This window comes from Lissotriton helveticus, chromosome 8 (assembly GCF_964261635.1).
Source record: "Lissotriton helveticus chromosome 8, aLisHel1.1, whole genome shotgun sequence".
NCBI classification, from domain to species: domain Eukaryota; kingdom Metazoa; phylum Chordata; class Amphibia; order Caudata; family Salamandridae; genus Lissotriton; species Lissotriton helveticus.
The window spans coordinates 1,705,818,840-1,705,846,474 of record NC_136069.1 but is presented as its reverse complement, the minus strand read 5'-3'; the positions used below and the strand labels follow the sequence as shown (position 1 = coordinate 1,705,846,474).

Genomic DNA, 27,635 nt, shown 5'->3' with positions numbered 1-27,635 from the left:
AATACCCTTTCACACTCACACATACCATTTCCATTCATGTATACCCCTTTATATTCAAACATACTGTTATATCCTGCCAATTTATTATATGTATCTCCCAGTTTACCTTTCTGCTAGCTGCTCAGTCATTGTGAGTGTTGACAGTGGAATGTTGGTATGACTGTGATGCTTGGAATGCTTTTATGCATAATGACCTTCTTGCAACTTGAAGTCTATAAAGAATTACTTAAAACACAACTCGGCTGCATCTGGTAAGGTACACATACCCCTTCACATTCATGCGCAACCCTTCACGTTCACACTCAGGGCTTAATATTCATGAGTACCCCTCTATATAACATCCAATTCAAAACTTCCCCTTCACATTCATTGATACTCCTTCCCATTCAGGAACACCCCATCACACTCCCACATGAACCCTTCAGATCTATTCTTATCTTCTGACAATCTTGCATGTCCTCTCACATTCATGTGTACACCTTCAGATTCATGCTCGCTGACTTACATTCACACTTTGTGCTTCGCTTGTAGGCATATCCCTTCACTTTCACACATACCCCTTGACATCCACACATACCCCTTCACGTTGATGCACACCCTTTCACATTCACACGTAGCACATCACATTCAAGCCTACCCCTCTACATTCATTCACTACCCTTCACATTAACTTATTTATTCACAATGACAAATAAACCATCACATTATGAAGCCGAAACAGGCCGAAACTAGCATGGTTATCTTGCATTTCCCGTAAGGTGGACATGGCCTGGCAGTACAGGGTAGACTGTTCCTATTGGAGCGGAATCAAGACATACATATGGCTAATCTGTTTCTACAGTAGGATAGTGACAAAAAGCAAGGGTCTGAAATGTGGCCCCAGTAATTACCAAATGCAGAGATGAATTCCTGCGTTCCACCCATCACCATCGCTTTTCCTCAACGCTGGTATTAGGTCGCTGCACCTTGTGTCTTTTAGCAAGAGCTCAATACCTGGTGATCGCATGGCAGGACCCAGCGTGCCGCAGAGCGGGGAGATGAGTTGTAGGGAGCTTGAGGTGAACGCCCTGCCCAGCTGTCATACGAGGGGGGTATCATCTGATCTGAGCTCCCAGTCACCAATCAGGGACAGGCGCTTCTACCCATGCATTAACCTTTTAAACCCTGCCACCAGCCTTACTGTCCCTGCTCTGAGGTTAGGACACCAGAGGCATGAAGGGAAAGGACACTGTCTTTCTGAGCACAATTTGTCTTATACAATTTGATCCGTTTGTCCTTCTCTAGTCCCTTCTGCGTCAAGTAGGAGACTACTTCATGCTTAGGGCCTAAGAGTGGGGGGAGACATCTGATGTCATGAGTCCCAAAGCATAGATAATGTCACTTCTTGTACAGCCGCCATTTTGGTGACTTGTTGTTCATATTTGAGTCTGGAACATCCCAAGGGAGGGTTTCTCTCTAGGGGTGGATTCCGAATGAGGCAGGTGGGATTTGGATTTCGGTGTTGAGAAAAGTCAGTGAAGGTTCAAGGCTCTGAGGGAATGGCGTATCGACTCCCGCCTGCAATTACTCATGAACATCTTCAGGCAAAGAGATGCTATTTCATTACTATGGTGACAAAATGGGGCACTCACAGGTTTTTAACATGTTATTATTGTCTATTCATACTGCTGTATTTCTCTATTCTAGGTGAAGGACTGTGCGTTGAAATGTGTACACCAGGAGAACCTTGTCCTGATGGTGGGACCTGCGTAAGCAATGGCTGTGGACATGTGTGCAAACCAAGTAAGTATTGACACATGATAGGAAATGGCCAACTTCAGAAGAGAAGGCTGGCAGCAAGTCTTGTGGTCCTCCCATGGTGTAACCCCTCCTCCCAAGGGTTGTGAGGGTCCCACCCTGGGCTGTGATGCTGCTTTGAGCCTTTGTCTGAAGCAATAAAGATTTAATGCACCAGTGTCTCCTACTAAAATGGAGGCATGTGATGTGATGGGATATTATGAGACTGATCACTGGACACACAGCGTTGGCTAAGATGATCAAACATGGTGTGTCAGTTGTACATATTTTGTTTATAGTGTGCATTAATATATAACTATGGTATAGTCTTATTTGTATATTTATTTTATTTGTTGTGTATATGAAGGGCAATATTACTATTTAGGTCAGGTGATGTTTGTTGGCAGTTTAAAGCAAACCAGACTACAGGTGCTGCTGAATTCAAAAGCACAGGAACACATAACTACATTAACCCTGGCCACAAGTCCTGGGAAATATAGCAATGGGACAAGTTATCATATTTAATTCACAATGATGTCAGAGACAGGGACATCCTAATATATATTATGAAATCAGCCACATTAAAATAAATAACATTTTAGCAGAATCCCAAAGAAATTTTTAAAGAAAATGTTTTGGTTTGCTTTACGATTATATAAATCATGTGTAGGTTTTTCAAAATGTCAATTGGTGGTATGCCTCAGAAACAGCTAAAGCCACACTGATCTTAAACAGATGTGTGGAAGTTGGTATCACACCCTTAAATTGTGTTTAGAGAGTAAACGAGGTATTCATTAGGAGGTGAAAGAGTTAATGTACGTAAGCAGCCCCCCGCGGGGCCTCTGGTGCACATCCAGAGGCTGCTCCCAATGGGCTGGGTTTAAAGCGCCCTGAAGCCAGCTTACACAAGTACAGCGTCATTACATCCAAGCAGCCGCCCTGCCAGGGCACAGGGGACACTTCCCTGATTCCTTTTGCCTCAAGTAGGGGGAAGGAAGGGAGTCCCTGCTCTAAATATAGAGGGGGGTCTCTCCACACCCCCTTGTGTCCGCGGCATCTCAGTCTAATGAAAGGCTGACTGCACAGAAGGAAGTGTGGAGAAGGCACATGTAAGGCTGCAGTCCCAACCCTACCCCTGCGGAGACAAGGGTGGGAGTAGGTAATGCCTACAGATGCCCTCCGGCTCCACAGCCTCGAGGTCACCATTTATGGCTTTAGTGCCCCAAATATATCCCAGCTCCACACACCGAGTATCAGATCACATATCCGTCCGTTTCTAGGCGCGTGGTCAGTTCTGATAAACAGGGCTGCCCTGGACGGTGATCCCCTGAAATAGCAGGGTTAATGAAAGTGACATCACACACCCTTTGACATCAATGATATCACAGGAAGTGACATCACAAACCCTTTGACATCAGTGATAGCACAGGAAGTGACATCACACACCCTTTGAGATCAATGATATCAGAGGAAGTGACATCACACACCCTCTGACAACAATGATATCACAGGAAGTGACATCACACACCCTTTGAGATCAGTGATAGCACAGGAAGTGACATCACACACCCTTTGACATCCATGATGTAACAGGAAGTGACATCACTCACCCTTTGACAACAATGATATCACAGGAAGTGACATCACACACCCTTTGAGATCAGTGATAACACAGGAAGTGACATCACACCCCCTTTGAGAACAATGATATGACAGAAAGTGACATCACACACCCTTTGAGATCAATGATATAACAGGAAGTGACATCACACACCCTTTGACATCAATGATATCACAGGAAGTGACATCACACACCCTTTGACAACAATGATATGACAGGAAGTGACATCACACACCCTTTGAGATCAATGATATCACAGGAAGTGACATCACACACCCTTTGAGATCAATGATATCACAGGAAGTGACATCACACACCCTTTGAGATCAATATCACAGGAAGTGACATCACACACCCTTTGACGTCAATGATATCACAGGAAGTCACATTATATGACTTTGAATCCCAGAAAGTGATGCAACATGACCTTGAGCCTGATGACATCACAATAATTGATGCCACTCCCCTCAAGAACGAAATGATTACATTTTTCAGGCAACGCAGCAGCTAATTTGCGGCGCCGCACCGCCTAAAAGGGAGAGGGCATGAATGCCCCATATATAACATTATATGGTGCATTCCTGTCCTTTCCTTGCACGGGTGTGCTTTTGGCTGTCTAGCGCAGTGAAGGCTGCTTTGCATCATGCTGCAAGTGTGCCTGCTTTCTAAGCAGGATTGTTTTTGGGGCAGGAAGGGACACCTGATGCTTTTCCTCATGAATGCAGCACGCATAGTAAGAGAAATAAAAGTCAAGGAAAAATCAAGATATTTCTCCTCGTTACACCTCCCTTGTGAAGGCATCACATTTTGACATATTCCCGGTCTGACACTCATGGCAAATCTGGGACTGCGCCTACATTCATGGCGGATGTGACTCCACCCATGGAACGCCTCATGGGCAGAGTAATGGAAGCTGCGACTTCTGCGGTCTTGCGTTACTCCAGATTTACCGAGTGCCACAGGGACGTGCAAGGTGGCCATGCGTGGCTCAGTAAATCTGATTTTAGTTTTGCATTACTGTTGCGTTACTCCAGATTTACCGAGTGCCACAGGGACGTGCAAGGTGGCCATGCGTGGCTCGGTAAATCTTACTTTAGTTTTGCATTACTGTTGCGTTACATTGCGCGATGCAAGGGCAACTCAACACTTTGATAAATGTGGCACCTAATGTATGTATTTATAAATTTAAGGGACAGTTACATAAAACATAGTTAAGAAAATGGTCAACCCAACCAATTTAAATCAATATGCAACAATGCATTAAATATACCCTCCATTATTGGCATGATTTATCCTGTTTCATTGTTTACATAACGTGATTTATGATGTCTTGTAAGGAGGTGCCACACTTTTGAAGCATAGAGGGGACTGGGTATTTGAAGTATATCATTAGGTGTGTCCGTGACACAGTTTTAGAAATTCGTCGCCTTCACGCAAAGAGAAAAATCCTGAAATAAAAAAGCACACATCCACACACGCACATCCACACCTACGCACACATACACCACTCACACACACTCAAAACACACCCATGCGCACATACACATGTGATTTACTTCATTTCTTCCATGTTGAAGATGAGAGACACACGCATTTCAACCTAAGCAGTCTTAAGCACAAGATCTCACTCTGAACATAAATCCTGCATATACAAAAAATGGACACACAGTTAGGAGTCCTAACTTTACTACTACTAAATGCCTTCTGTTAATACCAAAAGTAGTAAGTTTAGGATTTTATCTCAGATTAGTTCTGTGAATTGGCCCCAATGCCTTTTTTATATGTTTTAAAAAACCAAAACATGAATAAAAGGCATTGTCATTTTCAATGCCAATAGTTCAAAAGCGTGTAAATGTGAGACCTATTACATTGCAAATGCTTGTTTTTTAAAGTATTATTTATGTGCAGGAAGGGGCACCTTCCTGCACATAAACAATCATGCATGGAATTTTGATGTTTTAATGTGCACTGCAACATGCAGCACATTTAAAAACAGCAAATACGAGGCGAATCAAAGCATGTCTCCTTGTTGCGCCATGTTAAAACCGGGTTTTTTTGGTCTTAATTTTGGCGCTGCCCTATATTTAGGCCACCCTTGTAAATATGGGGCAGCGTCAAAATCAATGGGTGTTCAAGTCAAGTCAAGTCAAGATTTGAATAGCGCACTACTCACCCGGAGGGTCTCAAGGTGCTTGAGGGGGGGGGGTTCGTTATTTATCAAATAGCCAAGTTTTGAGTTGTTTTCTGAAGGAGAGGTGGTTCTGTGTGAGGCGGAGGTGGGTGGGGAGAGAGTTCCAGGTTTTGGCCGCTAAGTAGGAGAAAGACCTTTCTCCCATGGAGGTTCCTCGGATGCGTGGAATCGCGGCGAGGGCTTGATTGGACGATCGTAGTTGGCGGGTGGGGGAGTAGAAGGTCAGGCGCGTGTTGAGGTATTTGGGTCCTAGGTCGTAGAGGGCTTTGTGCGTGTGGGTGAGGAGACGGAACGTTATTCTCTTGTTGACGGGGAGCCAATGAAGGTCTCTCAGGTGACCGGATATGTGGTTGTGGCGGGGTAAGTCTAGGATGAGTCTGGCAGAGGCGTTCTGAATGCGTTGGAGTTTTTTCTGTAATTTGGCTGTGGTTCCGGCGTAGAGGGTGTTTCCATAGTCCAGTCGGCTTGTGACAAGTGCTGAGGTTCCGTGATCATCGTTATGATGTTCTGGGCATGGTCGAATATGGGCAAGTTTGGTATCTATGAACCGTAAATAACGAGTTTAGTAAGTGTACGCGTTTTCGCTACACTACTTGGAAGGGTTCACCTTATTTACGCGTTTCTTCTTCTGAACCCTCGGGTTCCATTTTAGATACGGCACCCATTTTGTTTCTTGCCCTCACGTAGTCAGCGAGCAGGCAACTGTCCGCGCTATGACCCTTAGTTCCCAAGCCTTGCGGAAGATGCATATTCCTTTTGTGCGTCTTTTATGACGAGGGGATGACACTGCAAAGGCAGATGGCTCCGCTTGAGGGTAATCTTGCCGTGCCGGTCTATTGTTTCAGCCGCGCATGTGTTAGGATCGAATCCCTTGATCCTGTGATCATGCTTCCGATATTACCCTCACACTCTTTTTCTTTACTGTTGTCTGTCTTTCTTGCAGCTGTTCCTGTCTCTTTCTTTCGTTCGTTTACAACTAGAGTGGAATGTGCCTAATGGTGAGAAGATGTGCTTTTACAGTTGGGAGCCGGCAATGTTACTGAAATTATGTTCCGGGGTTCTGAAAACATGAAAGAAGTCCTTTTAAAGTTTACTGTGGGAACTGAGTTGTAACCTTTTGTTCGTGTGTTGTGCAATGACGAAAATGTGTATAAAAGGAACGATCCACATTTGCAATTTGAAGCAGACTCTCAGAACCTACACTCTGTTGTACTTCTTGTGACTTTTGCCTCCCTGCAGTAATAAACGCTGATCTTTGACGCCGAAGGAAGTGTCCCGTGTCTCTGTCATTTGTGCGCTGAACAGGTATCCCACGAAGGTTTCAGGTGTTGTTCCCTGGCACCGCTGGACCTTAGAAAAAGTCCAGTCCTTCGGTGCTTGGGTGACCGTCTTTCTTGTTTCAGTGGGGATCCATCGGAAGATCTTTTTGAGCATACGTAAGATGTTAAAGCATGAGGATGAGATGGCGTTGACTTGTCTGGTCATCGAGAGGGAGGAGTCTAGAATGAATCCTAGGTTGCGAGCATGGTCCATTGGTTTGGGCGCGCTGCCTAGGGTCGGTGGCCACCATGAGTTGTCCCATGCAGAGGGGGATGACCCTAGGATGAGGACTTCCGTCTTGCCTGAGTTCAGTTTTAAACGGCTGTTCTTCATCCATTCGGCAACGTCTTTCATCCCTTCGTGTAGGTTGGTTTTGGCGGTGTTTGGGTCTTTGGTGAGGGAGAGGAACAGCTGTGTGTCGTCAGCGTAGGAGATGATGTTGAGGTTGTGTTGGTGTGCGATGGATGCAAGGGGGCTCATGTAGACGTTGAAGAGGGTGGGGCTGAGCGATGATCCTTGTGGTACGCCGCAGATGACTTCGGTGGCCTCTGATCTGAAAGGGGGGAGGCGGACTCTCTGTGTTCTTCAGACGAGGAACGATATGATCCAATCCAATGCTTTTCCTTGTATCCCGACGTTGCTGAGGCGTTGTACAAGGGTGCTATGGCAGACCGTGTCAAATGCTGCGGAGAGGTCCAGGAGGATAAGGGCAGCTGTTTCCCCGTTGTCGAGTAGTGTTCTGATGTCGTCCGTGGCTGCGATGAGGGCGGTCTCGGTGCTGTGTTTGGCTCGGAAGCCGGACTGTGAGGGGTCGAGGGAGTCGTTGGACTCGAGGAAGGCGGCGAGCTGACTGTTGATGGCCTTCTCTATGACTTTGGCAGGGAAATGGAGGAGCGAGATGGGGCTGTAGTTCTTAAGTTCAGTGGGGTCTGCTGTAGGTTTCTTCAGGAGGGCACTGAGTTCAGCATGTTTCCAGCTTTCCGGGAAGGTAGCGGTATTAAGGGAGCAGTTGATGATATCCCGGAGTTGGGGTGCGATGATGGAGTCGGCCCTGTTGAAGATGTGGTGGGGGCATGGGTCGGTTGGTGATCCGGAGTGAATGGAGTTCATCAAGCGGATGGTGTCTTCGGTGCTGATCGGGTTCCAGGCGCAAAGGGTGGTGGTGGGGTGCTTCAGTTCGGTGGTGAGGGGAGTGGACTGGTCGCCGAAGCTGTTGTGTATGTCAGCGATTTTTCTGTGGAAGAACGAGGCTAGAGAGTCGCAGAGGTCTTGAGAGGGAGTGATGTCGTTGGTGTCGGCGCTGGGATTGGTAAGCTCTTTCACGATGCAGAAGAGTTCCTTGCTATTGTGGGCGGTGTTGTCGAGTCGATCCTTGATTGCTGATTTCTTGGTGGATCGGATCAGCTGGTGGTGTTTGCGGGTGGCATCCTTGAGGGCGGTCATGTAGTCTGTGGTTGGGTTTTTTCGCCAGGCTTTCTCGAGGGTGCGGCAGTTCTTTTAGGAGTTCTTGAGGTCGTCATTGAACCAGGAGGCTTTTTTGCTACCTGGCTTGTTGTGTTGCTTTTTCAAGGGCGCTAATTCGTCAGTGCAGTGGGTGATCCATTGTGCGAGATTGATGGCTGCTTGATTTGGGTCCGATGATTGGGCGGGAGGGTTTTGGCTTAGCGATGTGGTGAGCTGGTCGGTGGTAAGTTTGTTCCAGTTTCTGCGGGGGACTTGTTGTGGGTGGTGGTGGTTTGTGGTCTTTCTGAAGCTGAAATGAACGCAGCTGTGGTCCGTCCAGTGGAGTCCTGTGACGTGATTGAAGGAGACGTGCTTGCTGGAGGAGAAGATTGGGTCGAGCGTGTGTCCGGCATAGTGGGTGGGGGTGTTTACCAGTTGTTTGAGTCCGAGATTGGCGAGGTTGTCCAGAAGGGTGGTGGTGTTGCTGTCGTTGTTCTTTTCCAGGTGGAAGTTAAGGTCCCCTAGTAGAATGTAGTCTTCGGAGGGGAGGGCGTGTGGGCTGATGAAGTCAGTGATATCTTCGCTGAATTGTGTGCGGGGTCCTGGTGGTCTGTAGATGAGGGTGCCTCTAAGTGTGGTCTTGGGGTCGGTGTGAATCTGGAAGTGGAGGTGTTTGGCGGTTGTGAGGGTGTCGTCGGAGCTGGGCATGATGCGGATGGTGTTCTTGTGGACGATGGCGATGCCTCCTCGTGTCAGGTTGATGCGGTCTTTTCGGATGATCTTGTATCCGTCCGGGATGGCTATTGCGATGCCGGGCGCTGATGAGGCGTTCATCCAGGTTTCTGTAAGAAAGGCGACGTCCGGCGTGGTGTTGTCTAGTAGGTTCCAAAGTTCTTTTTTTCTTTTTTCTCTTTTTTTTTTTTTTTGTCCTCATTCCCGCCCTTGGTATCTAAGTCGTGGTGCGTAGAGATAGGCGTACTGTCACAGTTAAACTGGTAAGGGCATTAGATGTTACGAGGTTGGTCGCCCCACAGTATTACACTATGCTCATATGGCACCACATCAAGATAACCCTCGGGGTGGTTTGCTGCAGTCAAATACCCAATCGTGTGTCGAATCGCCCTATTTGGTACACAAACATGAAAGAAGAAGATAGCCAAACAGCGTAATCATTGGACTTTGGGGAAAAAAAAAAACACCGATTACATGCTCAATTATGACCAATGTAATAAAGACCAAAAGTTTCTCTTATCTGGATTGCCTGATCTTTGTAGGTCCATTTTTGATGTTTGTAGCACAGACGAACGCCAGTCCTGCAGGGAGGGGGGTAGCGGGTCTTTCCACTTCTTACAAATTTCCCGTCTGGCTAACAAGATACCGAAGAAGAGTAAGTTCTTTGCTGAACCCTGGAATTCTGATGCAACCCCAAAAATAATAAGAGAGTAACATGGCCGGACTTGGGAACCTAATGCAGTAGTGAGTGTAAGACAGACCGCATCCCAGAACGAACGTAGCAGAGGGCAGTCATAAAACATATGAAGATCTGAAGCTGCTCCCAGACCGCATTTAGGGCATGCCACCACTGGACTGTTTGGGAACTTCGAAAGTCTATCAGGCGAATAGTATGCCCTGTGTAGAGTAAAAAGATGGTTTCGACGTAGCCAGTAGGTTCCATAGTTCAATGGCGTGTCTGTGGACCGATCGAGTGTTGAGTAGGATGCACTTCAGGTGGTTGCTGTCTGAGCTCTTTTTGGCGTTTGTGGATGTAGTGTGGGTCGTGAAGCTGCAGAACTTGCAGGATTGGCAGGTGAAAGGTCCATGGGTGCGTCCTGGGGCGGCTTGGTGGCAGTCGGGGAGACGGCCGGTGTTGAGAGCGTAGAGGGTTGCGGCGTACGTTAGGCGGGTGGAGTGGATTTTGCGGGGGCCAGGGGGTCTGGCGTTGGGCGCGGTCCAGGCGCAGACGGGCGTAGACGGGCTTACCTTTGGCGCGCCTTTGGCGCGCATGGGGCACGACCGCTGCGCGTGGACGCTGCGCGCAAATGCATCTGTCATAAGTGGAGAGCGGAGGGGGTGGAGCGAGGGAGGAGCAGCTGGGAGGCGGGAGCGGGGTGGCGAGGTCCGGAGATGCTGGAGGGAGCGGGGGTGGGGCCGTGGGGGAGCAGGAGAGGCACAACAAAAATGGCACCAAAACAATGCAGGACGGGATCAGGGGCCAAAACAATGTACACACGACACCAGGCAGACACAGAATTCTAAAAGCAGTGTGGATGGAATTTACATAAGCAGTATCAGCTGGAGCAAATTAAAAATCGAAACTGGGCAAATTAATAGTAAATTAATGTCGCAGTATCAGGTAGAGCAATGGAGAAAACAATACCACGCAGGAGCGATCAATGTAGCCGGAGGGAGCAGTGTGGAAGCGATGTCAGGCAGCTCAGGAGCGAGAGGAGCGACCGGTTCTGAGCAGGTTCTGGCGGGAATCCCACCACAACCCTCAATGACCACCCATTTCACGCTGAATATAGCCTGAAAGGGTGCCTCATTTACAAGACAGCATTTAGCTATGTTAAGTAGTAATGTGAAATTACTGAAATTACTTTGAATATTTCAGCATAATTAAAATGTCACCAGGTGTAATTTCTATATCTGTCTTATGTACAGTTGCTTGCTGAAAGGACCCCCTCTGCTCTATTAAAATTATACTCAAGCATATTGTGCTGTGTTGAAGCAGCATTTCCTGGTCTTATATTCTCACAGTAAAAAAACTTAAACATCTCACCAGTTTGCAAAGGTCAAACCTATTGACTTTGCCAATGCTTGTTTTTTTATGTTTTCTCAACCGTACCGAAGCATGAAAACAGGTTTTAAAAAATTTGCCTTTTCATTTGTTTCATTTCATGATATATTCTAAGAGTGCTGATTGGACATGCATTTCTTTTACCAAACAGAAAGTGTAATGTCCCAATCAGAGCTGTAGAAAGTAAACAGCATAATTACTGCATGGGTTACATGCTGTTCTTCATGCCTCTCTTGCCCCCTGAGAGGCCAGAGTTTGCAAAGGCAGTGCCAGGGGTCTGAAAGGGTAACCCCAGAGCCACACCCCCTGGTGAGCCCTAAATGATGTGAGGTCTGCAGATCAAAAGACAAAAAGGGGGTGTTTGCCCCTTCACCTCTGCAGAGGTATGGGCTGGCTGTGTTCATATGGGTGTGATTTACCCTTTCAATGTGTCTATCTGTCTCTATCTGCCCCACAGTGGGGATGAGATAGATAGACAGAGAGACAGAGAGAGAGAGACAGAGAGACAGAGAGCTAGATAGATCAATAGATAGATCGATAGCTAGATAGATAGATCGATAGATAGATCGATAGCTATATAGATAGATCGATAGATAGATAGATAAATAGATAGAGATAGATAGATAGATAGATAGATAGATAAATAGATAGAGATAGATAGATAGATAGATAGATAGATAGATAGATAGATAGATAGATAGATAGATAGATAGACAGAGAGAGAGACAGAGAGAGAGACAGAGCGCTAGATAGATAGATCGATAGATAGATCGATAGATAGATAGATAGATAGATAGATAGATAGATAGATAGATAGATAGATAGATAGATAGATATAGATAGATAGATAGATAGATAGATAGATAGATAGATAGATAGATAGATAGATAGATAGATAGATAGACAGAGAGAGAGACAGAGAGCTAGATAGATAGATAGAGAGAGAGAGAGAGAGAGAGAGAGAGATATAGATAGATAGATAGATAGATAGATAGATAGATAGATAGATAGATAGATAGATAGATCGATAGATAGATAGAGAGAGAGAGAGAGAGAGAGAGAGAGAGAGAGAGAGAGAGAGAGATAGATAGATAGATAGATAGATAGATAGATAGATAGATAGATAGATAGAGAGAGAGAGAGAGAGAGAGAGAGAGAGAGAGAGAGAGAGAGAGAGAGATAGATAGATAGATAGATAGATAGATAGATAGATAGATAGATAGATAGATAGATAGAGAGAGAGAGAGAGAGAGAGAGAGAGAGATAGATAGATAGATAGATAGATAGATAGATAGATAGATAGATAGATAGATAGATAGATAGATGGAAAGAGATAGATAGAAAGATAGATAGATAGATAGATAGATAGATAGATAGATAGATAGATAGATAGATAGATAGATAGATAGATAGATAGATAGATAGATAGATAGATAGATAGATAGATGGAAAGAGATAGATAGAAAGATAGATAGATAGATAGATAGATAGATAGATAGATAGATAGATAGATAGATAGATAGATAGATAGATAGATAGATAGATGGAAAGAGATAGATAGAAAGATAGATAGATAGATAGATAGATAGATAGATAGAGAGAGAGAGAGAGAGAGAGAGAGAGAGAGAGAGAGATAGATAGATAGATAGATAGATAGATAGATAGATAGATAGATAGATAGATAGATAGATAGAGAGAGAGAGAGAGAGAGAGAGAGAGAGAGAGAGAGATAGATAGATAGATAGATAGATAGATAGATAGATAGATAGATAGATAGACAGAGAGAGAGATGGTGAGAAGGGGAAAGGAGAACGAGAAAGGGAAAATTGTGAGATTTACAAAGATGGACCAATTGGGAGAGAGAAGAGATAGTGAGAGGGCAAGTGAGATAAGAAGAGAGAGCAAGAGGCAGAGAGTGAGGAAAGACAGAGATGGAGAGATCAGAGGACAGATGGAGAAACACGAGAGAGAAGAAGAGTGGAACAGTATGACAGTGAAAGGGGAGGCGTGGGAGATGCAGCGAGAGAAGGATAGAGGTGTGGGAAGGGGAGATGTCGCAGATTAAAAGAGAAGGAAAAATGGTGTGAAAGAGAAAGGAAATCCAAAGAAGCAGAGGAATCAGAAGGGAAAAGAGAGGAGGAGGGAGACATTCAGTGCGAGAAAGAAATGGACAGTCATTCAAGAAATAATGAGAGAAAGACAGAGGCACTGAGTGAGAGTTAGTGAGAGAAAGAGATAAAGCAAGAGAGGGCGGTGAGATGGATGGGTATGAAAGTAAAAGGCAGACAGAGGAACAGACAGACAGAAATGAAGAATGAGGAGACGCGCGAGCGCGTCAACCAAGATGGCCGCCGCCACCGGAGCTCCGTGATTCCTCGGAGCTTTTAGCCCAATTTAAAGACGAAATCCTGTCAGAAACCCAGCGGAATCACCGGCGCTTGCCTCCTGTAACCTCTACTCACCTGTGAGTTCTTTTCTGGCGATCTTTGACGACGGGAGTGTTTCTCCTCACCTTCCATGCTTCTGCTCCCTGCTGCTCCTCGAGGTGCTGCTGAGATTGTGAGCCTGGGGGCGGAGAGTTATTTAAGAAAGAGGCTGGCTTGGGCCTAGCTCCGCCTACAGTACTGTTTAGCTGCTGCACCTGGGTTTTTTCAGTGTTTTATGACGCATTTCTCCATATTTACAACACTTCTCCTCACATTTTGAGGTTATTTTGTCTTAATCTATTTTTCTTCATATTAAGGCATATTTTTTCTCCTCAAAATGGATTCAAAAAATCCTTCCACTAATAAAAGGAAGCAGCAGGTTTCTCCTCCTCCAACAAAATCTAAAGTGGTGGAATCCTCAGAGCCTTCTTTGGCTCTGATTTTGGAGGAAATTAAAGCCTTACGTTTGAATACCGACTCCATTGCCTCAGAAGTTAAAAATCTTCGTAAAGATATGGCTTCTATTTCCATGAAAGTGTCGGATAATACCATTAAAATCCAAGATAACAAGAATAAGTTGGATGCTTTTACACCTTTAATGACCAGAATTATTCCAATGCACACTCAGCTGCTGGACTTAGAAAATCGCAATAGACAATATAATCTGCGCATCTTTAATTTGCCTGAAGAAATTGAAGGGACCAATTGTCGGCTTTATCTTGAAACTCTTCTGCCTGGTCTCCTGAATATTAAGTTCACGGAAAAATTTGAAACTGATAAAGCTCATAGAGTTCCGTCACATCGCAATTCTTGTCATTCAAAGCCAAGGCAGATGATATTTAAGGTCCTGCGTCACAATCACCTGGTTCTTATTCGGAAAGCTGTTCGTGAAATTCCATCATTGTTGGTGAATGGCACCAAAATCTTCATCCATCAGGATTTTGCTAAAGAAACAGTGGCTATTCGTAAAGAATTCTCTTCTCTTCGTCCACAACTGAGGAGCCTTGGTTTCAAATATGGACTATTTGATCCTTCTACAATGCGAGTCTGGAAAGACAATGTTTCTAAATCCTTTCAGCGCCCAGAAGATCTTCGTCTTTTCCTTGAACAGCAGGCTCCTCCATCAATGGATACGCAAGACCCTAACTCTTGACTTCATCTCACTGGATTCTTGTGGCAGGTTTATCACTAAATTTCTTCATGGGCTCCAACGGTAACTGGCCATGCTTGAGGAACGGGTGTGCGTTTCCTTGTCTTTATTTATGTTGCGTGTTTGTGCCTTACTCTCTCTTTTTTGTTTCTCCCTTTCCTATTTTTCAATCAGAGTTACTCTCTTAACCTGTCTTATCCTACCTTCTTCTTGTTTCCATTTCTTTCTTTTCCTTCTCTTCTATCCTAATGGCTACTGTTCATAATATTAAAATTGTTTCTCTTAATGTAAAAGGTTTACGACATCCAGTAAAACGTTTGAAAATTTTAGATTATTTAGGTAATTCTAAGGCTGACATATGTTTTGTCCAAGAGACACATGTTGATGATAAAGTTTTAAGTTATATGAACAAAAAATGGGTGGACTGTATTGTCTCTTCACCTAGTGCAGGTAAAATGAATGGGGTCGCTATTTTTTTTGCCATATGCTGCATTGTCAGGTCTTACATAAGACATCAGACTCTGAAGGCAGATATATTATAGCTAAAGTTAAAATTCATGACTCTATTTTCTTTTTGATTAATGTTTATGGTCCTACGTCAGAGGATCCTGTTTTTTGGGCCACTGTTACGTCTGAAGTTTTAAAGTTGGGAAATGTACCATTGATTTTTGGTGGTGATTTCAATGTTTTTGTAGATCCCTTGTTGGATAGATTGTCTACATCTCGATTTCGGCCGTCCAAGACTTTTCATGCCTTTAAGACTTTTCTTCAAACCACCAAGTTAGCTGACATTTGGCGATTGCACTATCCATCTGGTAAAGAATTTTCTTTTTTCTCCAATCCTCATAATTCCCATTCCAGAATAGACTATTTTTTCCTTTCCCCTTCCCTTATTCAATTTGCAAATGACCCTACCATTGGTACCATCAACATTTCAGATCACGCTATGATTTCTTTTGTTTTAAATGTATCATCTTCATTTACTAAACAGTCGAGATGGCGTATGAATTCCGACATTGTCCTTAATGACACTCATAAACCCAAACTACTTCAGGCTATTCAAGATTATTTTGCATTCAATCCGGAAGGTTCTACCTCCATTACCACTCGATGGGATGCTTTTAAAGCCTATATTAGGGGTACCACTATTTCTATCATGGCTCATGAAAATAAGAAATGTAATTCACATGTTAAATCTTTAGAGAAACAAATAGCTCATTTTGAGCGTTTATTTATTACGTCTAGTGATCCCCAATATAAAGTAAAACTACAAAAGCTGAGGTATGAATTTAATGCTATTCTCAGTACTAGAGCTGGGATACAACTCTCTAAATCCAATGCTAAATTTCGTTTTAACATCAATAGGTCTGGTAGACTTCTGGCTAATTATTTACGTATTAAACGAGACAAAACTCAGATTACCTCCATTAAATGTCCTCAAGGTAAAATTGCTTTTTCCCATAATGAGATTGTTAATGAGTTTTTGAATTTTTATTCCACTTTATATAATAAGCCAGATTATTGTGATGATTCTATAATTGATTCCTTTTTACAACATTCTGATTTACCTCATATTTCTTCCTCTGATAAAATTAAGTTAGATTTACCCATTAATAATGAGGAAATTCTCTCAGCCATTAAATCACTTCCAAAGAAAAAATCCCCTGGTCCTGATGGTATCCCTGCCGAATTTTATAAAGAGTTTCAACATCATCTTTTACCTTTTTTGAGCCAGATTTGTTCTCATTTTTCTTCATCAGGCACCATTTCAGGTTCTTTTTTTTCTGAAGCCTTAATTGTTGTACTTCCCAAACCTGATAAAGACCCTACCCTTGTTGCTAATTATCGTCCCATTTCCTTGATTAATCAAGATTGTAAACTATATGCTAAAATCATCGCTTCCAGGTTAGCACCTATCCTTCATTCAATTATCCACCCTGACCAATCTGGTTTTATGAAAAATCGATATTCTGCTAATAATACGAGAACATTGTTGCATATTATTGAGCAAAGCTCCACTATCCTTAGCCCTGCTGGTGTTATGGCATTAGATGCTGAAAAAGCTTTTGATAAAATCCATTGGCAATTTTTATTTAAAACTTTGTTATCTTTTAATTTTGGCCCTTCCTTTATCCGTATGATTTCTGCTTTGTACTATGCTCCCACAGCTCGACTATTTATCAATGGCCAGATTTCTAACCAATTTTCTCTTTTCAGAGGAACTCGTCAGGGTTGTCCCCTCTCCCCTCTTTTGTTTTTACTTGGTATAGAACCATTTCTTAATTACATTCATAAATGCGATAACATTCAAGGAATTACTATCAATGATATTACTGTTAAAACATTAACGTATGCTGATGATGTATTATTATTTATTAATAATCCTGTTTCCTCTGTTCCTTTTTTGCTTGATATTATTTCTAAGTATTCTACTGTGTCAGGTTATAAGTTAAATGTTAGTAAAACTGATTTTTTTCCACTCAATATGTTATGTACTCCTGATATGCTACCCTCACCAGATATCGTTTGGCAAAAGAAAAAATTGAAATACCTTGGAATATTATTTTCCTCATCCCTTCATGCTACCTTGAAATTAAATTGTGAGTTCATTCTTGAGTATGTTAAGCAAAAAACTTCCAAATGGTCTTCCCTTCATCTTTCCTGGTGGGGGAGAATAGAATCTATTAAAATGACTATTGCCCCTAAAATATTTTATTCTCTTGCAATGATCCCAACTCAATTTCCACTCAAATTTTATAAAGATATTGACAAACTTTTATCGAAATTTTTATGGAATAATAAGCCTCCCCGTATTGCTTATAAAATATTAAAAATTCCCAAATGTCATGTTGGTTTTGCCCTACCTGATTTCTTTTTGTATCATAAGGCGTTTATCCTTAAAAAGAGTTCGTTATGGTTTAATAGCTCTCCTATGCTTACTCCCCCTATCTGGTTTCATATTGAGACTTCCCTTGTAAAACCTTTTCATTAATGTGCTTGTTAACCATGTCTCCAGTATCTAAAATTGTACATTCTTCTTCCATAATTAAATCATCGAGATTAATTTTTAATGATTTGGACTCCAATTTTGAATCCCCTTTACTTTCCACGGTACATTTGTCCTTATGGCATAGTGCCTTAATAAAATGAAATAGGAATATTTCCTTTTGGTCTTCCTGGATTGATAAAGGTATTTTTTATCTTGGAGATGTTTTCTTGGATGATGCGTTTATTCCATTTATTCAACTCCAATCTAAATTTAATCTGCCTTTATCTGATCTGTCAAAATATCAATTTCTCTGTAATTCTATTTTAGATTCTTTCCCAAATGGCATTCCTTCTAAAATGACAGCTGATTTTTTGCTATATGTTAATACTGTTTCTTTATCCTCTAAAGCGGTGTCTATATTTTATAAGAAATTCACCGTATCCTTAGGTTCCAATGTTGATACAATTTCTACTTTTTGGAATAATGAGTTATCTTTATCTCTGCCAAACGATTCCTGGTTATTAATATGGTCTCATTCTAATTCAGGATGTCTACCAGTGTCAATTTATCAAACTAATGCTTATATTTTATTTAATTCTTTATGGACACCATTGCGTTTATTTAAAGCTCAAATATTACCATCTAATATATGTTGGCATTGCAATTTGCATCCTGGTTCCTTACGTCATATGTTATTTGATTGTCCGACTATCTTGAAATTTTGGTCTGAAGTATGGAATGTAATACAGAAAATTTTGCCTATATCTGATTTACTATCTTATAATTTAGTTATATGTAAATCTGTTGCTTTGAGTGTACCCCTTGATGATAATGAAGCGAAATTATTTAATTTTTTGGTATCGGCTGCGTTAAAATCCATCACTTTTTGTTGGAAGGATGCTACTTCCCTTTCAGTTCATGCTTGGTGGTCCTGGATTATCTTTACAAGAAGAGGTGCTCAATTGTCATTACAAGGTGTTCATCATAATTCTTCAACTTTTCAATCTTTCTGGTCTCCTATAGATTCATTTGTACAGTTATAACTATTGCTGTTTTATTGCTAATATCGTATTGGTAACTCTTATTATCTAGTCTTTATGCTATGAAATGTATATTTCCCTTTCCCTTCTCCCTCCCCCCTCCTTCCCCTTCTTATGTTTTCCTTTGAATGCCTATTTTTTTCCTGCGATGTATTTTATTGATTGTATTTTTATGATTATTCTTTTTCGCTTCTTTGTATTTTAATGAATTCTTTCTACATTTTTTTTGTATGTATTTCTGTATTTCTCCACTGTTATAAAATTCAATAAAATTTTACTGAACTAAAAAAAAAAAAAGAAATGAAGAATGCAATGGAAAGAGACGGTGGGGAGAGTGTGAGAGGGAGAGAGGGGACAGGTGAGAGACGTAGGAAAGAGAGGCACACACATACCTTTCACTTTCACAAAAATCCTGTCATATTCAAACATACCCATTGAATTTCATGCATGACCCTTCACACTCACACATATCCTTTCACATTCACACATGCCATTCACATAACGATCATCACATTAACAATACCCTTTTCCATTCACGTACACCCCTTCACATTCACACATTCCACTCTGATTCACATATACCCCTTCACATTCACACATAGCACTCTGATTCACATACACCCCTTCACATTCACACATTCCACTCTGATTCACATACACCCCTTCACATTCACACATTCCACTCTGATTCACATACACCCGTTCACATTCACACATTCCTCTCTGATTCACATACACCCCTTCACATTCACACATTCCACTCTGATTCATATACGCCCCTTCACATTCACACATTCCACTCTGATTCACATACACCCCTTCACATTCACACATTCCACTCTGATTCACATACACCCCTTCACATTCACACATTCCACTCTGATTCACAAACACCCCTTCACGTTCACACAATCCACTCTGAGTCACATACACCCCTTCACATTCACACATTCCACTCTGATTCACATACACCCCTTCACATTCACACAATCCACTCTGAGTCACATACACCCCTTCACATTCACACATTCCACTCTGATTCACATACACCCCTTCACATTCACAGATTCCTCTCTGGTTCACATACACCCCTTCACATTCACACATTCCACTCTGATTCACATATACCCCTTCACATTCACACATAGCACTCTGATTCACATACACCCCTTCACATTCACACATTCCACTCTGATTCACATACACCCCTTCACATTCACACATTCCACTCTGATTCACATACACCCCTTCACACATTCCACTCTGATTCACATACACCCCTTCACATTCACACATTCCACTCTGATTCACATACGCCCCTTCACATTCACACATTCCACTCTGATTCACATACACCCCTTCACATTCACACATTCCACTCTGATTCACATACACCCCTTCACATTCAAACATTCCACTCTGATTCACATACACCCCTTCACATTCACACATTCCACTCTGATTCACATATACCCCTTCACGTTCTCCCATACCCTTTAACATTTAGACCTACCATACACTTTCAAATGAACCCTGTCATATTCAAACATGCCCATTCACTTTCATGCATGCCCCATCACATTCACACATACACTTTCATATCACATTTACCCTTTCACACTCACATATGCCCTTCCATATTAGCACGTCATTCACATTGAATTGTACCCCTTCACATTCAAACATACCCTTTACATTCACAAATACCCCTTCACATTCATTCATACCCTTTACATTCATATAGGCCTTTCCCATTCACACATAGCTTTGAATGTTCATATATACCCCTTCACATTCATGGATACCCTTTACAAATACTCTTTTATATTCACACATGCCGTTTACATTCACAAATACCCTTACACACTCACACATATCATTTCCATTCATGTATACCCCTTTATATTCAAACATACTGTTATATCCTGCCAATTTATTATATGTATCCCAGTTTACCTTTCTCCTAGCTGCTCAGTCATTGTGAGTGTTGACAGTGGAATGTTGGTATGACTGTGATGCTTGGAATGTTTGGATGCATAATGACCTTCTTGCAACTTGAAGTCTATAAATAATTACTTAAAACACAACTTGGCTACATCTGGTAAGATATATATCCCTTCACATTCATGCGCAACCCTTCACGTTCACACTCAGGGCTTAATATTCATGAGTACCCCTCTATATAACATCAAAATCAAAACTTCCCCTTCACATTCATTGATACTCCTTCCCATTCAGGAACACCCCGTCACACTCCCACATGAACCCTTCAGATCTATTCTTATCTTCTGACAATCTTGCATGTCCTCTCACATTCATGTGTACACCTTCAGATTCATGCTCGCTGACTTACATTCACACTTTGCGCTTCGCTTCTAGGCATATCCCTTCACTTTCACACATACCCCTTGACATCGTCACATACCCCTTCACATTGATGCACACCCTTTCACATTCACACGTAGCACATCACATTCAAGCCTACCCCTCTACATTCATTCACTACCCTTCACATTAACCTATTTCTTCACAATGACATATAAACCATCACATTATGTAGCCGAAACAGGCCTAAACTAGCGTGGTTATCTTGCATTTCCCGTAAGGTGGACATGGCCTGGCAGTACAGGGTAGACTGTTCCTATTGGAGCGGAATCAAGACACATATATGGCTAATCTGTTTCTACAGTAGGATAGTGACAAAAAGCAAGGGTCTGAAATGTGGCCCCAGTAATTACCAAATGCAGAGATGAATTCCTGCGTTCCACCCATCATCATCGCTTTTCCTCAACGCTGGTATTAGGTCGCTGCACACTTTTAGCAAGAGCTCAATACCTGGTGATCGCATGGCAGGACCCAGCGTGCCGCAGAGCGGGGAGATAAAATGTAGGGAGCTTGAGGTGAACGCCCTGCCCAGCTGTCCATACGAGGGGGGCATCATCTGATCTGAGCTCCCAGTCACCAATCAGGGACAGGCGCTTCAACCCATGCATTAACCTTTTAAACCCTGCCACCTGCCTTACTGTCCCTGCTCTGAGGTTAGGACACCAGAGGCATTGTTGGACTTTGGCCCTTAGGGCAGGTTCACCCCTAGACTTTTTGCTTTAAATGGTGAATTGGCAATAGTGATTTTAGGATTCTGCACACTTTCACTGTGTCCCAGTGGAAAGTGCGTGCGCACTCTGAGTGCATGTGCTGAGCTAGGCCTGCCCGCCCATAGGAATGCATGGGGAATGTATGTGTCCCTGGTAGTTCCTGATGCGTGGGGTGTACAGGCTTGAGTCTGGTATGTGTGAACTCGTGAGAGTGAATGCTGCAAGATGGTGTATGCAGCATGTATGTGTCTAGTAGGGAAGCGCCATTTCTAGACATGGCTGTACGTGTGCTGTGAGGGTGCTGGAGTGTGATTGGCTGGAGCTGGCTGGCATGGCAGGCTCAAGGAAGTCTAGATGGGTCTGCCCGGTGGTGAGTGGGAGATTAGCATGAGTGATGTGTGGGAGGAGTGTACCTGTGTCCTGGATGGGCTGGGTTTTCCCCACACAATGCTGGCTCCGCCCCCCTGTGGTGTGTCTAATGACCCAAGCCCTGCCAGTGAATAGATAGGGTGGTTGAGGTAAACAGAGTACTCAAGAACCAGCTGCGACTGGTTCCGCCCCCACCCTGCACCTTCAGACAAAATGAAAATGGTGTATAAAAATGGGTCTGTGTCCCCACAGATGTTGTTCTCTTCCAGGATCCTGAGGGGGCTGTTGCTGCTGCTGCTGGGCCAGAGGACCGCCACTTGGGGTGTCTCCCTGCCTGGAGACCCAGTGAGCTCGCTCTGGGCCCAGCCTTGCCCCCCCTGCCTGCCCAAGGACCTTTGCTGGGCTTGTTGGCCCCTAGCGCTTGGGAGCGCTTTGGATTGCCTTTTTGGGCGCTTGAGAGCGCTTTATTGAGACCCAGCGCTTAATAGCGCTTTATTTGCCACTTTAGCGCTGGGAGCGCTTTACTGTCCTTTGTAGCGCTTGGGAGCGCTTTGATCGTTAAGGCCGGTGCCCACCCGGCATTGCCCCGGTGATTTGCCGCTGTTTTTATAATTTACCTCGAGGGAGGCCACCCCTCGGTAAATTCAGCCCCCTCCTAGAAGCACCGGAGACGGGCCGCCGTGCTGCCTGCGACGACCCGGAAGTGTTTCTGCCGGCCGGCCAATCCGAGAGCGGGCCGACCGGAAGTCCCGACCCGCAGCCGCGACCTGGAAGTCAGGCAGACCGGGGGCAGGAGAGAGGCAGGCGGAAGCTGCTGCCTGCCGGGGCTCTGGTGCCGGAAGGAGAGCCCCGCGCTGCACGCAGAGGAGTGCAGGAGAGAGAGGAGAGCTGCAGCGCCAGAACCCGGTGAGTGCTGGTGCTTTGGAAAGGAGAGGGGGGCGTCGGGACACATTGCCGGTGTCCGCCCCGCCCCCTCTCATTATCGCGACCTCAGGGGCAGTTTCCTTTTGTTTCTGAGCGGCCCCGGTTGGCAGAGGGCCGCTCCAACGACCTGAGGGCCCATTAGTTGGTGAGCCCTGAGAGGCTCAGGGGCCCAAATGCCATTTCGAGTCCCCCGGGAGGGACTCCAACGCTAGTGACGGGCCCAGAGAGGCTCGTGTAGGCATTGTTGGTTCGAAGAGCCTGCGAGGCTCAGGGGGCATTTGGTGTCTGTGGTGGAGTGGCCCCAGAAGGCCCCACCTTGCCCCCACCTTCTTGCGAGCCCTGAGAGGCTCAGGGGCAGTCCATTTGTTTAGAGCCTAGAGAGGCTCCCACGTGGCCCCCCTCAATTGCACCAGTTGCCCAGCACTTTGTGGGCAACTGCCACGTTTAGGACCCTGACATTGGACACAGGGCGTCCTAGCCCCAACAAGGCCAGAGGGCCTAGGGACAGTCACAGGTGGTGACTTACGTGAGTTTGGCGCAATTGTACTTTCTATGCACCTCTGAATGTATTGTTTATGCGTCATGTGCCTTTACACCTCTGAATGAATGTCATGCATTGCATCATGTGTATGTTCTTCCACCCCCACAGGTATTGTGATGTGTAGGTGGTTGTTTTCTCCCTAGTACAGGTGGTGCTAGTGAGATCCTGGTTACCAGTGATTACTGGTTGTGTGCTATTTTGTGCTATATTCTATGTACTAAGTGCTATTTCTGAAAGTGCTACTTCTGATTCCTGACAGTGGTCCAGGTGGCCCTGTCTTGTACAATATCCCCTGTAAATTCTGCCCGTGCCTCTGGCACATTGTAAAGTGTGTGTTTTATCTAAATGTGTTTTGGTGTAATACAAAGGCTATTTTTATATAACCTTGTGTGGAGTTTCCTTTGTGGTGGGCCTGGGTGTTGTTGCTGGGGTGCATGCGCAAATACTTAACTTACATCGCCTCCAAGTTTAGCCTTGCTGCTCGCGCCACGTTACCTAGAGGGTGAGTAGGGGTTATCTTGGCGTGTAACTCCCTTGCCCTGACTTGGGAGTGGTGGTCTCTGACTGACTTTGGCGAAAGACCTGGCCAGCCAGGGATCCCATTTCCAACAGGCATGAAGGGAAAGGACACTGTCTTTCTGAGCACAATTTGTCTTATACAATTTGATCCGTTTGTCCTTCTCTTGTCCCTTCTGCATCAAGTCGGAGACTACTTCATGCTTAGGGCCTAAGAGTCGGGGGAGACATCTGATGTCATGAGTCCCAAAGCATAGATGATGTCACTTCTTGTACAGACGCCATTTTGGTGACTTGTTGTTCATATTTGAGTCTGGGACATCCCAAGGGAGGGTTTCTCTCTAGGGGGTGGATTCCGAATGAGGCAGGTGGGATTTGGATTTCGGTGTTGAGAAAAGTCAGTGAAGGTTCAAGGCTCTGAGGGAATGGCGTATCGACTCCCGCCAGCCATTACTCATGAACATCTTCAGGCAAAGAGATGCTATTTCATTACTATGGTGACAAAATGGGGCACTCACAGGTTTTTAACATGTTAATAATGTCTATTCATACTGCTGTATTTCTCTATTCTAGAAGTAGGACCGTGCGTTGAAATGTGTCCACCAGGAGGATGTCCTGCGGGCCAGACCTGCGTAAGCAATGGCTGTGGACATCAGTGCGAACCAAGCCCCAGTGAGTATTGACACATGATAGGAAATGGGCAGCTTGAGAAGAGAAGGCTGGCAGCAAGTCTTGTGGTCCTCCCATGGTGGATTCCCCCTCCCAAGGGTTGTGAGGGTCCCATCCTGGGCTGTGATGCTGCCTTGAGCCTTTATCTGAAGCAATAAAGCTTTAATGCACCAGTGTCTCCTACTAAAATGGAGGCATGTGATGTGATGGGATATTATGAGACTGATCACTGGACACACAGCGTTGGCTAAGATGATCAAACATGGTGTGTCAGTTGTACATATTTTGTTTATAGTGTGCATTAATATATAACTATGGTATAGTCTTATTTGTATATTTATTGTATTTGTTGTGTATATGAAGGGCAATATTACTATTTAAGTCAGGTGATGTTTGTTGGCAGTTTAAAGAAAACCAGACTAATGGTGCTGCTGAATTCAAAAGCACAGGAACACATAACTACATTAACACTGGACACAAGTCCTGGGAAATATAGCAATGGGACAAGTTAGCATATTTAATTCACAATGATGTCACAGACAGGGACATCCCAATATATATTATGAAATCAGCCAAATTAAAATAAATAACATTTTAGCAGAATCCCAAAGAAATTTTTAAAGAAAATGTTTTGGTTTGCTTTACGATTATATAAATCACGTGTAGGTTTTTCAAAATGTCAATTGGTGGTATGCCTCAGAAACAGCTAAAGCCACACTGATCTTAAACAGATGTGTGGAAGTTGGTATCACACCCTTAAATTGTGTTTAGAGAGTAAACGAGGTATTCATTAGGAGGTGAAAGAGTTAATGTACGTAAGCAGCCCCCCGTGGGGCCTCTGGTGCATATCCCGAGGCTGCTCCCAGTGGGCTGGGTTTAAAGCGCCCTGAAGCCAGCTTACACAAGTACAGCGTCATTACATCCAAGCAGCCGCCCTGCCAGGGCACGGGGGACACTTCCCTGATTCCTTTTGCCTCAAGTAGGGGGAAGGAAGGGAGTCCCTGCTCTAAATATAGAGGGGGGTCTCTCCACACCCCCTTGTGAGGGTATCTGAGGAAGAGGTCATGGGGTGGAGGGAGAGATGAGGGGCACTGGAGGAGGGTGGAAGTGAGGGAATCTGAGGGAGAGTTCATGGGTGGAGGGGGAGCTAGGGAGAGATGAGGGGCACTGGTGGAGGTAGGCAGTGAGGGAATCCGAGGAGGAGGTCATAGGGGGAGGGGCACTTGTGGCGTGTGGCACTGAGGGAATCCGAGGAGGAGGTCAATAGGGGGCCATGGAAGGATGAGCAGTGAAGGTATTTACGGAGAAAGAGGTTATTGGTGCGGCCCCAAGAAAGACCTTTAAATCAGCGCTGAAGCCGGCCCCGTCATGACCTTTATGTTTTTGTTTATTTAATTAGCAGTCGGGTCATAAGGGCTACTGTGGAACATACTTTAAAGTGCGTGCTAATTATATTCAGTGCTATATTCAATGTTTTTAAGTTTGAAGGTGATTTTACTAATGTTTTTACCGGGAAAAATGAAAGTGGAGCCCGATTGTGCCTGATATGGGGCTGGGCCCAAGGTCAGCTGTGAGATAAGGTGGACTGGAGAGGAGTAGTGGATAATCACTCCTGTAAGGGAATGAGTGCGTTGAAGAGTCCGTGGTCAGGTGGAGGTAGTAATGAAGAGTCATTCTCCCTGAAGGCTCACACAGATTGAGCCAGAGAAGTGTCACTCACCTGACACTCCCACCTCAGAAACCTCCTCTTCCCATCAAAGGAACATTACATGGAAAAAAGACTTTTGAGAGTGATAATATTTAGAAAGATTTGGAAAAGAGTGCGTTTTACTGGGCCTTGTAAGAGTAAGAAGAGAGAAAGAAGGGCCCTGAAGCAGGCCTGCCCAGACATATATGCGACTAATCAAGCCCGCAGTGGCCCACCCAAATGCACCCTTGGCCCACCCAAAGAAACATTCCTGGAGCCGGGCCTGTTCGAAACGTGTCTCTATCGGGCTCTGTTTTGTGCCCTGGTACAGATTGACTGCGGTGACAGCAGGCACAACGATGTGCGCTGCTCAGACTGCTCACTTCCCACTAGTGTAGAGGTTACAGCATGACATCATGCCAGGTGATCCCCAGTTTTTTCCCATTTAAAACCCTGGGTTCTTCACATGAGAGTGGCAGATAGGGTCAGGGGCCAAAAAAAAGCCATGCCTTCATCTGTTTCCTGAAAAGGGGTTCTAGGAACGTGTCCCTCAGTCTCGCGGAGAGCTTGTTCCAGGCCATGGTCACAAAAAACGTAAAAGATTTGCCTCCTTTAGGCTGAACGCTTGAATAGAGGTTTAACAATTTCGCCGCAGTTCTGGTGAATTAATGAGTGGGCAGGGTTAGGACGGTCCCCGACCGCCCACCGCACACGTCCAATCTTTGAGTTTCTATATTATTTATCCATGTATTTTTGCACGAATTTGAAAGATTATTGTATACTGTATGTTGCTAATGGATTTTACTATGACTCTCTTATTATTAAACATTTAACCTGCTGAGTAGCTGTGCTTTTATGGATATGATGTTATCTGAATAAAGTGTCTTTAAACCTTGAACCATAGGTTCATGACCTTTAAACCATCACATTATGAAGCCAAAACAGGTCGAAGGTCGAAACTGGTCTGGGTTTTCTTGCATTTCCTCTGAGGTGGACCTTGCCTGGCAGTGCAGGGTAGACTGTTCCTATTGGAGCGGAATCAGGACTGATTTACATATGGCTGATCTGTTTCTACAGTAGG

General features: G+C 44.2%; 1 protein-coding gene across 3 annotated transcripts in view; it reads left to right on the top strand.

Moving 5' to 3' along the window:
• The window catches only part of LOC144773645 (uncharacterized), a 108,575-nt gene that overhangs the window by 41,292 nt on the left and 39,648 nt on the right, over window positions 1-27,635 (top strand). For 2 of the 3 annotated variants that reach the window (XM_078658796.1, XM_078658794.1), the window contains exons 3-4: window positions 1,687-1,782; window positions 24,772-24,870. In XM_078658796.1, coding sequence (XP_078514922.1) covers window positions 1,687-1,782; window positions 24,772-24,870 — 195 coding nt within the window. The remainder of the gene's footprint in view (window positions 1-1,686; window positions 1,783-24,771; window positions 24,871-27,635) is intronic. The other variant, XM_078658795.1, reaches the window with a different exon arrangement.